This window comes from Cajanus cajan, chromosome 10 (genome assembly GCF_000230855.2).
Source record: "Cajanus cajan strain Asha chromosome 10, NIPB_CcT2T_4, whole genome shotgun sequence".
Classification (NCBI taxonomy): domain Eukaryota; kingdom Viridiplantae; phylum Streptophyta; class Magnoliopsida; order Fabales; family Fabaceae; genus Cajanus; species Cajanus cajan.
This window is the reverse complement of record NC_138526.1, coordinates 41,470,683-41,487,056: the sequence shown is the minus strand read 5'-3', so window position 1 is coordinate 41,487,056 and position 16,374 is coordinate 41,470,683. Positions and strand designations below refer to the sequence as shown.

Here is a 16,374-nt window from a genome sequence, read left to right as displayed (position 1 = left end):
TTAAATTATTAGGGACCAAAGTAAAACAAAAAATTAAAGTAGAACTAAATTGAAACAAAAAAATATATTATAAAAGACCAAATTAAGATTTTAATCAATAATAAAATAACGTGTAATCAACCCTTAAAAGATCAAATCAAAATATAAGATAAGGCTTAGTGTAACTCTCAAGTGTAAAATTTTAAGAGAATTTTTATTTTTATTTACATATCATTTTTAAATTTTAAAATAGCACATATATTATAGTTTCACTTTTCACAATTTTTAACTAATTCAAACATTTATGGTAAAATTAAAATTAAAAAAAATAATGTATATTTATTATAGAGTGAAATTAAAGAAAAAGGTAAATAAAAAACTTCAAAATAAGTTTTTTATTGAGATCTAGAACTTTTAAATATTTTTTGGTTAGTACATAAAATTTTAAAAGATAGATTAAACAAAAAGCAAAAATAGTAATGTATAACGTTTATTATAAAATAATTGAGAGTATTTTAACAATAAAAAATAATTTACAATAATTATTTTAAAAAAATTTAATCTAATAAAATGAAAAAACTAATAAAAATGTAAAAATATATAAAAAGGCATGATTAAGTACTTATGAGTAAAATATTACTTATAAAATATATATAAAGTAAAGAAACAACATTAACTTTGTTCATATATATTACTTATTTACTTTCAAAATCTCATCTACTTTAATTTAAAATCCAGATGGCGTTTCAATTACATGGTATATCTAGAGGAATTTTATATTATAGGCATTACCTTCAATCTCACTACTTTCAACAGGTAAACATGTGTCAACATTAGGAAGGAATAATAATAATAACGACGATACCTATGATGTAAGTTTGACAAATGGTGTAGCTACACATGCCACGTAGCGGTGCCATGCACTGGTTAACTACGCTCTTATACATCATTCAAAGACAAAACAACAGTAAAAAAACCTCAAGCAGCCATGGATACCGCAAGTGCAGCACCTTTGCACATAGCAATATTTCCATGGTTTGCTATGGGCCACCTAACCCCAACACTTCACCTATCCAACAAGTTAGCACAGAGAGGCCACAGAATCTCCTTCATACTTCCCAAACGAACACAAACCAAACTACAACACCTCAATCTTCACCCACACCTCATCACCTTTGTCCCCATCACAGTTCCTCGAGTTGATGGTCTTCCCCATGATGCTGAAACCACTTCAGACTTGCCCTTATCTTTGTTCCCACTTCTTGCCACTGCTTTGGACCGTACAGAGAAGGACATCGAGCTTCTCCTAAGGGATCTGAAGCCACAAATTGTTTTCTTCGATTTCCAACATTGGCTACCGAAGCTGACACGAAGCCTAGGCATCAAGAGTGTCTTGTACTCTATAGGTCTTCCATTATCAACAGCGTACCTCAGAAGCGGACGAAGACAGAGCCAAGGAAGAGAAATAACTGAAGTTGATCTAATGGAACCGCCTCAGGGGTTCCCTGATGCATGCCTCAAGTTTCATGCACATGAACTTCGATTCCTCGCTTCCACAAGGAAAGTCAAGTTTGGAAGTGGTGTTCTTCTGTACGATCGGTTAGAGATTGGTACAAGCATGGCAGATGCAATTGGATTCAAAGGTTGCAAGGAAATTGACGGGCCTTATGCGGAGTATCTTGAAAAAGTGTTTGGGAAGCCTGTTCTTCTTTCGGGTCCTCTTCTACCTGAGCCACCAAACTCTACTTTGGAGGAAAAATGGGTTGCATGGCTTGGGGGATTCAACCCTAGTGCTGTTATTTTCTGTGCTTATGGAAGTGAAAACCCGTTACGGCAAAATCAGTTTCAAGAGTTGTTGCTTGGTCTTGAACTAACAGGATTTCCGTTTCTTGCAGCACTTAAGCCCCCTAATGGATTTGACTCTATTGAAGAAGCTTTTCCAGAAGGGTTCAGAGAAAGGGTTGAGGGAAGAGGGATTGTGCATGGAGGTTGGGTTCAACAGCAACTTATCTTGGGACACCCTTCTGTTGGGTGTTTCATAACACATTGTGGAGCCGCTTCTATGACTGAGGCGCTTGTGAATACGTGTCAGTTGGTGCTGCTGCCACAACTTGGAGCTGATCATATCATTAATGCAAGAGTGATGAGTAGGAAATTGAAGTTTGGAGTAGAAGTGGAGAAAGGGGAAGAAGATGGCTTGTTCACAAAAGAAAGTGTTTGCAAAGCTGTGAAAACTGTGATGGATGATGAGAATGAGGTTGGAAGAGAAGTGAGAGAAAACCATGCCAAACTGAGGAACTTTTTACTGAGCGATAACTTGGAGTCATCATGTGTTGATATTTTCTGTCAACAACTTCAAGATTTAGTATAAATTCAAAAAGATCAAGATGTTTATCTCTTGTTTGCAAATAAATATGTTCAATAAATGTTTTGTTATTATTAAAAATTTTACACATTCTAAAATCACACAATATATATTATTCAAAAGTACTTAAATATATATAATTAAATGATATATATAAATTAAAAAATATAAATATAAATTATAATAACATATATAATATATTATTAAATCTTATTCAAAATCAATATTAAAATTATACATAATTATAGGTTAATCATATATATCTAGCTAATTACACATTCAAAATGTAACATTTTTTAAAGTTTCCGTGGAAATCACTTTTCTACTCTAATAATAACGAATAATACGTTGAACAAATTTTTAAAATTGATATCAGTGGGACAATAAAAACCCTCGCATAGCCGTGGCCAGGAACTAGAGAGAGAATTTTTGTTGGCACTTGAGGGAGAGAGGAAGAGAATTACACTCTGTCCTACAACTTCGATTGTCGCAAAATTCATTCACCAGGTTGATTCATGAAAGGAAAATACTGCATGTAATGAAAGAAGACGTCGAAATTTCTTTTGAATTATTAAAAAATTAGATAAATAATAAAATATTAAATTAAATAATTATTTTATAATAAATTTATTAAAAAATAATAATATTTTAATAATTCGAACGTTGATTCGACTTGTATAATAGTGTTCTTCATGTAACCGTGTACATCAGTGGCCTTTTACAGGAAAATATTAAGCAATAAAATAGTATTAAAAAGTTTGCTTCATGGTTAAGAAAAAAAATGGTGGGCTGTGGCAATAAACTTGAGCTGATTTTTTTTGTATAGTTGTTGCAGCTAACTGGCCTAAAAACTCCACGGTGCAAGTGCAACACAAGCGATGAACTTTTGCAGCATTGATCTAATTTTATTGACAATGTGTCCCTTGAATCAAGTATGTCCCGTCATTTCGAGTATTTTCTTCGGGAGCTGTGACATTGAGTTACCTATTTTTTTCAAGCACAAAATTAAGGTTTATTACTTTTTATCTCTATTCTTATCGTGTCATATCACTTAGAATATATAGAGAGAAATAGGGAAAAGAAAGATTCATTTATTTTAAAAATAAATTTATTTGTATTTATTTTATTTAATAAATTTTATTTTATATCAAATTTTAATAATTTAATTATTGATCATTAAAATTTAATGTAAAATATAAGTTATTAAGTAAAGTAAATAAATCTTTTTCATGTATATTTCTTGTGATTATTTTATAACTAACATATTTAAAAATTAGAATTAAAATTTTTAGAAAGTTTGATAAATTAAAAAATGTGATATTTAAAATCTTGCAAAGATGGTTGATAAATTTAAATTTGACATATTTAAAATTATTTTAATGATCACTTTTGTAAATTATATATTTAAAATTTAACTATCTCATAATTTGTCGATAATTACGCATTTTATATTTACATATCAAATTAACCATATATTTTATGAAAATTCAAAAGATTAACTTTATCATGCATTTTTTCTGAGAAAAACGTAAAAGAAAAAAATATATTTACACAAAATTTAGACTTTAAATTTTAGTGACTTAATTTTTTTATAATAAAATTATTTTATGATGGAAACAATTTATTTCTAGTAATTGTTTTGTAATTAATATATTTAAAATTTATATTTTAAAAAATTAATAAATAAAAAAGTATTTAAAATCTTATAAAGATTATCGATAAATTTAAATTTGACATATGTAGAATTATCTTTTTGATGAAAATGATTTACGAATATCCTAATTATTCTAATGATTACTTTTATAACTTTTATATTTAAAATTTAACTATATAGTATTTAGTCCACGATCACTCACTTATAGTTAACATATGTAGTGGATTTAGATTCTATACATTAAATAATAATATAAAAAAAAGTAATTACACTTGTCAACTAATAATATATATATATATATATATATATATATATATATATATTAAAGTATTTATCATAAAAAATAATAAACATGTAATTAGAAAACAATAAAAAGAACATAATATTAAATTCTTATAAGTAAGAGTATCATATTATTATATATTCTTTTCATAAATTCTCGGCGCCATTAAGATTATTTAATATGATCAAAAAGGGTGTATAAATTAAAATCTTACATCGAATCATTAAAAAAAAAAATCTCACATTGATATTGTAAAATATAAAATTATTAAATACATTCTTAATAATATCTTAAAGATATATTTTTAATTTGATGTATATATAAAGATATATTTTAACTGAAATATATAAAGATATATTAAGAGTATATAAATAAAATGAATGAATAATTGAAAGGCTTATAAGGACAAAACACAGAAGTTAGACAACACATCAAGATCAGGACCATACAATGTTGTCGTTACTACCGAGGAAAACGCCAAAACGGGATGAGTAGAAGAAGAAGGATCAAGGAATCATAGAAACTACAAGAACAACAATCTCACTTCTTTTTTTATTTTTTCCTCCTTTCACGTGTATTGAATATATATAAGAAATAATTTTATTTTAATTGAATTAAATATTATGATTGATAAATTACTTTATTCAAATATTAAAAATAATTCTATATTCAATACTTAAATTTAAGACTATTAATTAGTAAGATAATCATTTGCATTCTCATAGTTACACTATTCTATCAATATTTTATGCATAACATGTTCATTTAAATAATCCACTTCTATATATTAAATATAAATAATTTTATATGAGAGTGTTTTTTTTGAAACTTTTTTCTAAAAAAAATTTGTAATAATTATTTATAAATTAAATATTAATATTTTTAAAAATATCAATAAATAAAAATAAGTTTTCTTATATATGATACAAATTATTTATCATAAACTAAAAAAATAATTTATTTATCTAAAAATATTTATGTATACAATTTTAAATATAATTTATATATGCAAACATAATTTATTATAAATTTTAATTATATATAATAAACATGCATTTATATTACACATACTAAAATATTATATATATATATATATATATATATATATATATATATATATATATATATATATACACGTGTGTTATCTAAATTCGTTTAATCAATTTATTTTACTTTCTTAAGCTATAATTCAAAGATGAGTTCGAACACATATAAACAATTTAGTCGCATTTTATTCCAATAATGCAACTTTATAAAAAAAATAAATTTATTTGTATTTAATTTTACTTCACTATTGAGCTATTAATTTTCTTTTTTATAAACAATTTCCTTTTATTTTGACATGTAAGAAAAGAGACACTTCATATCTCTTAATTTTTTAAAATAATAAAAATAAAATAATAAAAATAATAATAATAAAGTGAGTAGTTATTGATAGAATGTGGGAAAGTTTTTGATTTTTTCTTGGTTCATTACCAATGTGTATTTCATATCGAACATGGAGACAATCTTCTTTAGAGGTTTTATAGGTACGAAATGGGTAAATATTTCTTCCCAACTTTCAAGCTTTGACCACATGATTAAGTGGCATGAGTCACTTGTTATTCGTGCCAATCCAAGTTGGTAGTTTTTTATTCTTTAGAATTTTTAAAAAATAAAAATAAAATAAGAGAAAATAATAAAGTGATTAGTTGTATGTACCAAAAAAAAAAGTGATTAGTTGCTGAAAGATTGAAAGTTTCTAATTGTGTAAGAAAATACATTAAAAAATTTCTTGATTTTTTAAATTTCCCTAAGCAATTAAAGAGATAATGGTCTAACCGAAAGTTGAAACTAAAATCGGTTATAAAGAGAGATATTCCATTTATATATTGGTATAGATAATGAAATATAACCCTTTCTCACTGAAATGATCTGTTTAAGAGTTTAGTAATATCTTTGATCATAATTCCATGTCCAAAGTAAAAATTAATGTTGATCTTTAATTAAGAAATACAAGTGCATAACAATATTAAAAAATCATTTATTTGAAAAAAAACAATTAAGAAATCGATGCTTTCATAATGATCAGGAAAGAAATATCCATTGACAAGTATTTAGACTTAAGTATAATTTTCATCCCTATAATTTATCATTTTTCACTTTTAGTTCCTATATTTTTTTGTCTTATTTAATTCTTAACATTTTATAACGTTTTAAAAATAGTTCATCCTATCAACTTCAATTAAAAAAATTTTACGTGACAAATAAAATATATATTATATTCATTGTATTCTACTTCACCATTATCACATAGGTAAATTGATTTTAAAGTTCTTTTAGAAAAAATTTCAAAACTCACTTAACTGTTGTTACTTCATCATACTTTTTACGTGCACCTTTTTTGGACTATGAATGTCGCATCTTGGTTATCATTGGTACCACCAACCTCTCTTCTCTGATGAGATGAACCACTAGTCTTTATTGTGACTATCACAGTAGGTGGTGACGATCTTAATGGTTTTGAGCCAATAGATACAATTCTTCTTAGCCTTGGAGGAAGGTAACATTGACTATGGGGCCAACAGAGTGGTGGGCGCTCTTTTGGTGCATGAAGTCCTACATGATAAGGGAGTAGTCGAGGTGAGGTCAAACTCCATGGTGAGGTGATTGTCGGTATCAATCATTGCAAGGCGAGCTCGATGTTGTTGTTGAGATTATGGATTGTGAAAAATTACTCATGAGGGGATTGAAGTTTGGATTGAAAGGTTTAGGATTTGTAGTATCAAATAAGGGTGTTCATAACCAATCCAATGTTAATTGCATAAACAAAATCAAAAAAATTTGAAAATCAAAAATTTGAAAATCAAAAATTTGAAAATCAAAAATTTGAAAATTGAAAAAAATAAAATTAATTGGATCGAATCGATTTTTGATTCCAATAAAAAACTCAACCTAATAAAAATCAAACTAAACATCTCTCTCTCCCTCTCTCTCTCTATATATATATATATATTTATTTATTTATATTTTTTGATAGATTATCTCAATTTATAATTTTGTATATTATGACTTATATTATTAATGATATTAATAATTATTTTTTGCCTATAAAAATATATAACTTTTTTTCATTAAAATATTATTGGTATATTTGACTTTTAAATTAAAATTGATTTGACGATTAATGAAAAAAATTGAAAAAATTGAGTTAGATAATTTTCTCTCTCAAAATTGATCACATCCAATCCGCGAATACACCTAGTATTGGATTTAGGTTGGAGAAGGAAAATGCGATCATGAAGATGAAGATAGGATTTGGAAGTTATTTAAAAATTTTATATCCAATTCTTTTAAAAATTAATTTACCTACATGATAATAGTGAAGTAAAATATAACAAATATAATATATATTCTATTTTTTACATAATTCTTTTTAATGATAATTAATAATAATGACTATTTTAAAACATTGTAAAATTTAAAATAAAATAATAAAAAAAAATTAGAAAAACCAAAAAGTGAAAACGCGATAAACCACATGCACAAAAATTATATTTAAACTTTGTCATTATTGTAAACATCCATCTATTCTACCAAAAATATCTAGGACTTCATGGTTTTCTTAAAAAAAAAAAAACTGCTGTTTTAATTTATTATCCATTTAAATTTAAAAAAAAAACAAATTTTGTTTTCTGTTAACTTTATTTACCAAAAAAAAAAAAAACCGCAACCATCATGTGAAAATGACAGTCGCATAAGTCATAACTATAAAATACACAAGGTGCTTAGCTGTGCCACGTGGCAGATAATTACGGTCTTATACTTTTTTTTTTCTTTTAAAAATATATTTGAAGAGGAAATTTAATACATTCAATTGACTTATTTCGGTCAATACTTTATATTTTATATTAAATATTAATGATTTTAATTAAAGTTTTTAATATAAAAATCAAGTTTATAAATTTTTAAAATTTTAAAAATTATATGATATTTTCCATTAATTTAAATTAATTAATAGTTATAAAAGTATTTTTTAAAATTAATTTGAATTTAATAATAAATTTTCAAAATTTTAAAAATATATAAATTTAATCTATATATTAAAAAAAATTAACATAAAATATAAATTAATAGGTTATTAAGTAAACTAACTGTAAGCATATTATTACAAATAAATCTCTCCTGGGGAATACTCCATATATGTACTAGATGCAGGAGAAATTAATAAGCTTAAGCTCTTGAACTTGATTCAAAGACAAAATCATCAAAGAACTCAAGCAGCCATGGATTCCACAAGTGGAGCTCCTATGCACATAGCAATATTTCCATGGTTTGCTATGGGCCACCTAACCCCAACACTTCACCTATCCAACAAGTTAGCACAGAGAGGCCACAGAATCTCCTTCATACTTCCAAAACGAACACAAACCAAACTACAACACCTCAATCTTCACCCACACCTCATCACCTTTGTCCCCATCACAGTTCCTCGTGTTGATGGCCTTCCCCACGATGCTGAAACCACTTCAGACTTGCCCTTCTCTTTGTTCCCACTTCTCGCCACAGCTATGGACCGTTCAGAGAAGGACATCGAGCTTCTCCTAAGGGATCTGAAGCCACAAATTGTTTTCTTCGATTTCCAACACTGGCTACCCAACCTGACTCGGACCCTAGGCATCAAGAGTGTCATTTACTTAATAGTTCATCCATTATCAACAGCATACCTTGGAAACGGACCAAGAAAGAGCCAAGGAAAAGGTTTAACTGAACTTGATCTAATGGAACCGCCTCAGGGTTTCCCCGATTCATGTATCAAGTTTCAGCCTCATGAACTGCGATTCCTCGTTTCCGTGAGGGAAATCGAGTTTGGAAGTGGTGTTCTTCTGTACGATCGGTTACACAAAGGTTTCAGTATGGCAGATGCAATTGGATTCAAAGGCTGCAAAGAAATTGATGGGTTATATGCGGAGTATCTTGAATCTGTGTATGGGAAGCCTGTTCTACTTTCAGGGCCTCTTTTACCTGAGCCACCAAATTCTACTTTGGAGGAAAAATGGGTTGCATGGCTTGGGAGATTCAACCCTGGTTCTGTTATTTTCTGTGCATATGGAAGTGAAGCCCCGTTATCGCAAAATCAATTTGAAGAGTTGTTGCTTGGTCTTGAACTAACAGGTTTTCCATTTCTTGCAGCACTTAAGCCCCCTAATGGATTTGACTCTATTGAAGAAGCATTGCCACAAGGGTTCAAAGAAAGGGTTCAAGGAAGAGGGATTGCTTATGGAGGTTGGGTGCAGCAACAATTGATTTTGGAACACCCTTCTGTGGGGTGCTTCATAACGCACTGTGGAGCTGCTTCTGTTACTGAGGCACTTGTGAATACGTGTCAGTTGGTGCTGCTGCCACGACTTGGTACTGATCATATCAGCAATGCAAAAATGATGAGTAGAAAGCTAAAGGTTGGGGTGGAAGTGGAGAAAGGGGAAGAAGATGGGTTGTTCACAAAAGAAAGTGTATGCAAAGCTGTGAAAACTGTGATGGATGATGGGAATGAGGTTGGAAGAGAAGTGAGACAAAATCATGCCAAGTTGAGAAACTTCTTACTAAGCAACAACCTAGAGTCGGCATGTGTGGATAGTTTCTGTCACCAACTTCAACATTTATTATAATTTCCGATCGACAAGCTTTTCAGTTGTTTACAAATAAATATGTTAGAGGAGTGTTGTGCTTGATGAATAGAAGTCACTCTTATTTTTTCAAATTTTCGACTAGTAATATATGGATTCGTAAGAGTGTAGGAGAGTATAAGTATATATTCTACAAATTCCAAGCGAAACAAATTGATTTAATGATCAATTTTATTTTTTTTAGAATTCGGGTCAACTTTGATTTTTGTATAGATTAGATAATGAATTTTATGTTTTTTTATTTATAATTTAATTTGATTTAATAATGATAATAATAATAAATTAATTTGTCATCATTTGTTTAAAATATTTTATGTTACTTTTATTTCATTGACGAGTATTATATTTTTTTACTTGTAGTATTATTAATAATATGAATATTTATTTTAAATTTTATTTTGTATTAATATTGATTGTTAATTTCAATTGATAATAATGTAATAAGTTTATTTTAAAATTTAATTTATATTATTTACTTTATGGTTTAATAATATTAAATTTATAATAAAATATTAAATCATTTATATTTATTATAAATATTTAAATTTTTATAATTAAATTAATAAATTTAATTGTGTTAATCCGATTGACCTAATCCATTAATCTAATATGTTTGTATTATTGGATTCAATTGTATTGAGTTGGATTAAAAAAAATGTATAAATTCAATTTAAATCAATCTTTTTAAATTTTGATTGAATTGGATAATGGATTCATTCAAACTTAACTTGCTTACATTCCTAATTCTAAGATATACAATTCATTGTCACTTGATTCACCATGTAAATGGATGATAATGTGAGTTGAATTTGGTAGCTCAACTTGTTAATTAGTCTATATTTTGTGGGTTGAGTTGGAAAAAATAAATCTACCAACCATCTAGCCCACACCCGTCCAACCCGCTAATATGATGGATTAATTTGTCAATTCATTTTTTTTTTATTTTATACTTTTAAAAGATAATTTTATAGTGGATTTATGTTGAATCAATATTTTATTTTATAGCTTAACTTCTTTTTTTAAGTAATTGTTCTCATTTATATGAAATAGAAGTATATTGTTTTAGTTAACTAATTTTTACTAGTACATTTTATGTAGTTTCTTTTTTTAAAATAGAAATATATATTACTTTGACCATTTGCATAAAAGAAAACAACATTTTTAATTAATTTTAGAAATAATAATAAAATTATATCTTAAAATAATACTATATATTGAAATATTTCAAGTGAAATCTTAAAAAAATATTAGGTAAGTTAATAATGTGTCAACTTATCAACCCAATATTTTTAACTCATCTACTTTAAGTATATCAACTCGTCAATTCATCAATCTTTCACTAAATGGAATAAGTTAAAATTTTCAATTTATTGATAGATCAAACCATCTCACCTTTTATATATATATATATAATTTCATATTTATATTAATAAAATTATATCTTGCTTATTGAATAATTATTATAAATTATAAATCTTTATTAAAATTATTAATATAAAAAATTGTATTATACATAATTATATACTGCGAGAATGACACAGCTGGACCAGTCACTCGTGTTCTGTCTTTTCTGCTGCCATGCTGTAAATTTTTTACTTTGGTTCCTTCCTCCTCTTTAGGAGATCCACTCAATCGAAAAAAAAGTGTAATATTTTAAAATTATGAGGCGAAATGCGAGAAGAATAATATAGCATTTATTGTCTTTGAACATATCCTGATATTTCATTATAGCCAACAAATGCTATCTTCTCACGTACCAAATTCCATCTTTATCAATTACAAACCGATATCTCTTTTATTTTAATTTCTTTACAGAAAATTTTCAAAATAATAATATCAATTCATATGTATTAGTTTATTTCATTTAATAAAAATGTTTATGAGTAATAATAATAAAATAAAAATATTGTATTGGTTTTTAAGATGACAAAATAAATTAAATGAAGTTTTATATTTTGTTTTTTCTCAAAATATAGTTTTCAAATATTAAGTTATTCACAATTAATTTTTTTATAATTATAATATTGGTACAAAGTATTTATCATTATGTATTGAGGTAATCATATATCTCATTATATTTATATCATTCAATTTATTCTTTTTTATTTTTAATTTTACTTTTGATAAAATGAGTCAGATTTTTTTTAGATTAACTCAAATCTATCCAATAAATTATAGGGTTTGAATTCTAAGTTTCAAACTTGAATTTAATGTGAATCTTTACTTGATCCGGTAAAATCCGTGTTATAAATAAGCTCAATTAATCCATTTTCTTATTTCACTTTGTTAAGTAGCTAATTTTTTTATTATTAATTAAGTGAAAAAGACTAAATAAAATTATACCTTTTATAAATTTATGTCAAAATGCTTAAATATTATATACATAGATATTTTTCACTATAAATAGATAAGATTAACATATTATATATATATAAGTATTTTTTATATTAAAAATAATTATAATATTTATCACATTTTCAAGTTTTAATCTTTCTTAAATGCAATAATAGAATAAATTAATTATTTATATTTATTTATTATATTAAAATAAATGTATCGATGAAAATAATTATCCTAATATAGTTATTCAACTTGAATTTTGAAAAGAAAAAATATAAAACTACCAAAATTAAAATATTGGGCAGACTTTAAAAGAACACAACCCGTATATAGGAAAGCTTAGGTATTAATTTAGAAAATCAAATTAAATTTGGACATTTTTGACCTAGTCCGTTGTAACTGATAACTTACATTGGATTGGTTAATAATGAGTCAAATAACCTATTTTGCCAACTTTACTTGCACTCTACCTTAGTACACTTGGAATGAGACATATATTTTGGAAGTGCTTGGTATATGAAATCATTTTTCATCCCTAAAAGTCATAATTCATATGAATTATTTTTCTTGAAAATTATGTTTCCCAAAAATGTTACAAAAATGTGTTTAGTATGTCAAAAATATTTTCATAAATAAAAGATATAACTATATATATATATATATATATATATATATATATATATCCTTTTCATAATTAGAAATCTTGAATTCCATCTTCTCCATTAACCATTAATATATAAACACTTGTCCATATATCCTTTCCGTAATTAGAAATCTTGAATTTCATCTCCTCCATTAACCATTAATATATAAACACTTGTCCAAGTCCAACACTTGCTATATATATACAAAAATCTATACCTATATACAAGAGTAATTCTTGTGTGTCATCCATCTTCGATTCCCCAAGTTGAGCCCATGACCAAGCCAGGTCATGAGAAGCTTAGATCATAACTCGAATAGCAACCAAAGAACAATGTTGACACCATACTTCCAAAGATCACGAAGGACATTAAAGGTTGACTATTTGTGGTGGAATTTGTTTATGAGTTCTTTTTATTTGAACTAGAATGAAATCGTTTCAATTTAGGTATTTTACAGTTAAATTTGTTAAACTTACTTAAGAACGGAAATAGACGAGACAAAACTGATTAATAAACATTTGTTTCCAAATTTTCATGAATGATGATCAAACAGTAATTCGCATGCATGTAGATACTTATGTGAACAGAATCAATAATACATACATTGGCAATACAAATCATTGTCCACTTCGCATAATGATCAGGTTACAATATCATTAAACAACCTACAAACTACAAAATTAAACGAAGAAACTACACTAATCCTAGAAAAAGAAAGAAAATGTGGCCAAGAATTTGCCATACCCAACAATTTCATGCACGAAAGCCATATGCGCAGGCGGTGAGTGCTTGAGAGTGTAAGTATGATTTTTTCTGACCTCTATGAAGGGGTATGCTTCTCATATTTATAAAGTTAGTCGAGAGCGGTTAATTTTGTACAAGTACATCGTGGGTGCGTAACCGCTGTCCACTACGCCAATTACGTGGATTAAATGTAACCTCTCATAACCGTTCACCCCACGTTCTTTATTTCTTTGACTAACTTTAGTAACTACCTTAGTGTAACTACTTAACTACTCAAAAACCTTTAGTAACTCCCTCTTGTATTTTTCGATCAATCCTTGAATAGGCAGGCTCATGGTTTCTGATATTCTTTTTTGGTAGATACCTCTTCAATCCTCCTCCTTTTCAAGTGATTTCAAAAAGTATATTTTTCGAGTGACCCTAACAAATGCCCCCCTAGGAATTTAGTCTTTGAAGCACGCGTCAAGGCGATGAAAGACTGAATTCCTATGACTTTCATTTTTTTCGATCAACACTGGTTAACTTTCGAGTCACCTATTTCGATAGAACCCTAATCAGACATGCGTTATGTTTAAAATTTTACTGCTCCTAATAAATTTTGACGGCGCCTGCTCACATTTTCCTATGCCCTTGTCCGTTGATTTGAATTGTGATTTGAAATGTTGATGGTTGATCTGACTTGTTTGGGCCTTCACCTTGGCCCGTTTACACTTGTTTAAGAGTCTTTTTAGGGTAAAATTTCTTTTACCGCTTTTTCACTGTGCACCCTTGAGTTCTCGTTTCTTTCTTCCTTCTTCGCTCCATCCTCATTCTTGCGCTTCTTCTGGTTTTCTCTTCTGGTTCTTGCTGCCATGGCTTCTTCCGCTGTCTCAACCTCTGCTACTGCCTCAGTTCTTTCTCCTACCTTGGCTTTCGCTTCATCTACACAAATCGTTCCCCTGCTAATGGCCAATGCTACGGTTTGTGCTGTGAAAGATGGTGACGATCACTTCGTCCCCATTCCGGGCATGGAGGAAGCTAGCCTCAAGATTTTCAATTCCCAGGTACTTCTTCCCTTCTCTCTTCAAGATGGTACCTCCCATGCTTTTCTGGGTCCTTTCATAGGTCAGAATAAGAAAAAGTTTGGTAACACATTGCTTCGTGAGGATTCTTCTACCTTGCCTTTCATTTATTCTCCTACAATAGACCTGAACCTGTTTAGTGACACCACCAAAATCTTTAGAGCGTTTCCACCCACAAAAGATAAGAATTTGCAATGGTTAGAGCGTGTAGAGAAATCAATGCATTCTGCATGGGTAGGTGCTAGTATATCTGAGTTCATCCAACTCTCTAAGTTTGATTTGCATGCTTTCAACCCTCAAATGCTTCTTTCTGCTATCTTCTGTTGGAATAGAGAAACTCGAGCTTTCGAGTTTCCATGTGATTTTGTGTGTCCCACTTTGCTAGATATTGCTAATATCACTAGCTTGGCGCCTATAGGGGATAGGTTTTATCCATATGCTTTCGAGGAGGAGATTTCAATCAAAGAGGCTTCTATATCTTGGGACAAAAATACCTACTTAGCCTTCATTAATGCCCACATGGGACAATTGGATATCCTTGTCTCGACCTCCGAGCATATTGCTTTTTTAATGTATTGGCTCTCTTCTTGTGTTTTCTGCACTCCATCTCTTCAAGTTCCCAAATATTATTATATTTTGGCTCAAGCTCTACATTTGCAAAAGAAGATTTGTTTGAGTAAACTACTTTTGGCCTCTTTATACTCCTCTCTCGATGAAGCATCGGAAAGTCTTTTTCGTGAGTCTGGTCCTCGCAATCTTTCTGGGCCATTATGGTTGTTGCAATTGTGGCTCAATGCTATCTTGGAGAAGAAACTTTTATTGACTTCCACCTTCTCCCCCGTATGTCAACTCGAAGGCGCTCGTTTAACTACCCTTACCCCGCGCAAACGTTCAATCGAGAATTTTGCAAAATATGTTCGAGCATTCCTTAGTTTTAACGACTTCACCGAAGTCTTAGCTCCTTTCATTCGTTCGAGTTTGACAGGGCCTTCTTGGCTTCAAGAGAACAATCAAGATGAAAATATTTCACCCGATTCTGTTGACATGTGGTTTGGCTTCTTGTCATGGGATGTGATTTTATCTGGAATTGACAAAAAGATATTAGGATTTACCCGTACCAACCTCAACTATTTGCTAGACAATTTGGTCTCTGCCAAATAAAGCCTCTCCCTCTTCGACGTAAATAAAGCATAGATGCGAATATTTGTGTCGAGAAAGGGGATTATCAGGATGTCTTGGATTTTATTCTACGTCATGATAAACAACTTCGTCTTACCCCTTGCACTTTCTCTGCTTCTTTTCTAGTCTCAAAGTATTTTCTTCATTGGTGGTGTGAATATTATGTTGACAAAATTTTCACCTTCGATGATTTTTTGAAGAAGCTGATTAATTCTCCTCTTTCTTCGCAGGGCCCAAAAATACCAGGTACTTACAAAAACCGTAATATTATTTATCAATTTGAGCAATTTTTTAAAGTTTGTTATCGACCCGATAACCTTGGTTGAACAATTTTTGATGCTTCTATTTCTTTAACGAAAATGGTACAAAGGAACATCCGCTCGAAAAAGATTATTAATTCTCGAGAAAAAACTAATTTTAAAAAAATTTGCCCAAAAAACATTCCTCCTCTTCCAAATG

At 28.7% G+C, this 16,374-nt stretch overlaps 2 protein-coding genes across 2 annotated transcripts; both read left to right on the top strand.

The window, feature by feature from the left end:
• The first annotated feature begins 842 nt into the window (after window positions 1-842).
• Window positions 843-2,433, top strand: LOC109816510 (cyanidin 3-O-galactoside 2''-O-xylosyltransferase FGGT1). The gene has a single exon (XM_020381553.3). The coding sequence runs from the start codon at window positions 968-970 to the stop codon at window positions 2,348-2,350; it is 1,383 nt and encodes a 460-aa protein (XP_020237142.1). The 5' UTR covers window positions 843-967; the 3' UTR covers window positions 2,351-2,433.
• A 5,999-nt stretch (window positions 2,434-8,432) lies between these two features.
• LOC109816512 (cyanidin 3-O-galactoside 2''-O-xylosyltransferase FGGT1) lies at window positions 8,433-10,021 on the top strand. The gene has a single exon (XM_020381556.3). The coding sequence runs from the start codon at window positions 8,547-8,549 to the stop codon at window positions 9,927-9,929; it is 1,383 nt and encodes a 460-aa protein (XP_020237145.1). The 5' UTR covers window positions 8,433-8,546; the 3' UTR covers window positions 9,930-10,021.
• The last annotated feature ends 6,353 nt before the right edge of the window (window positions 10,022-16,374 follow it).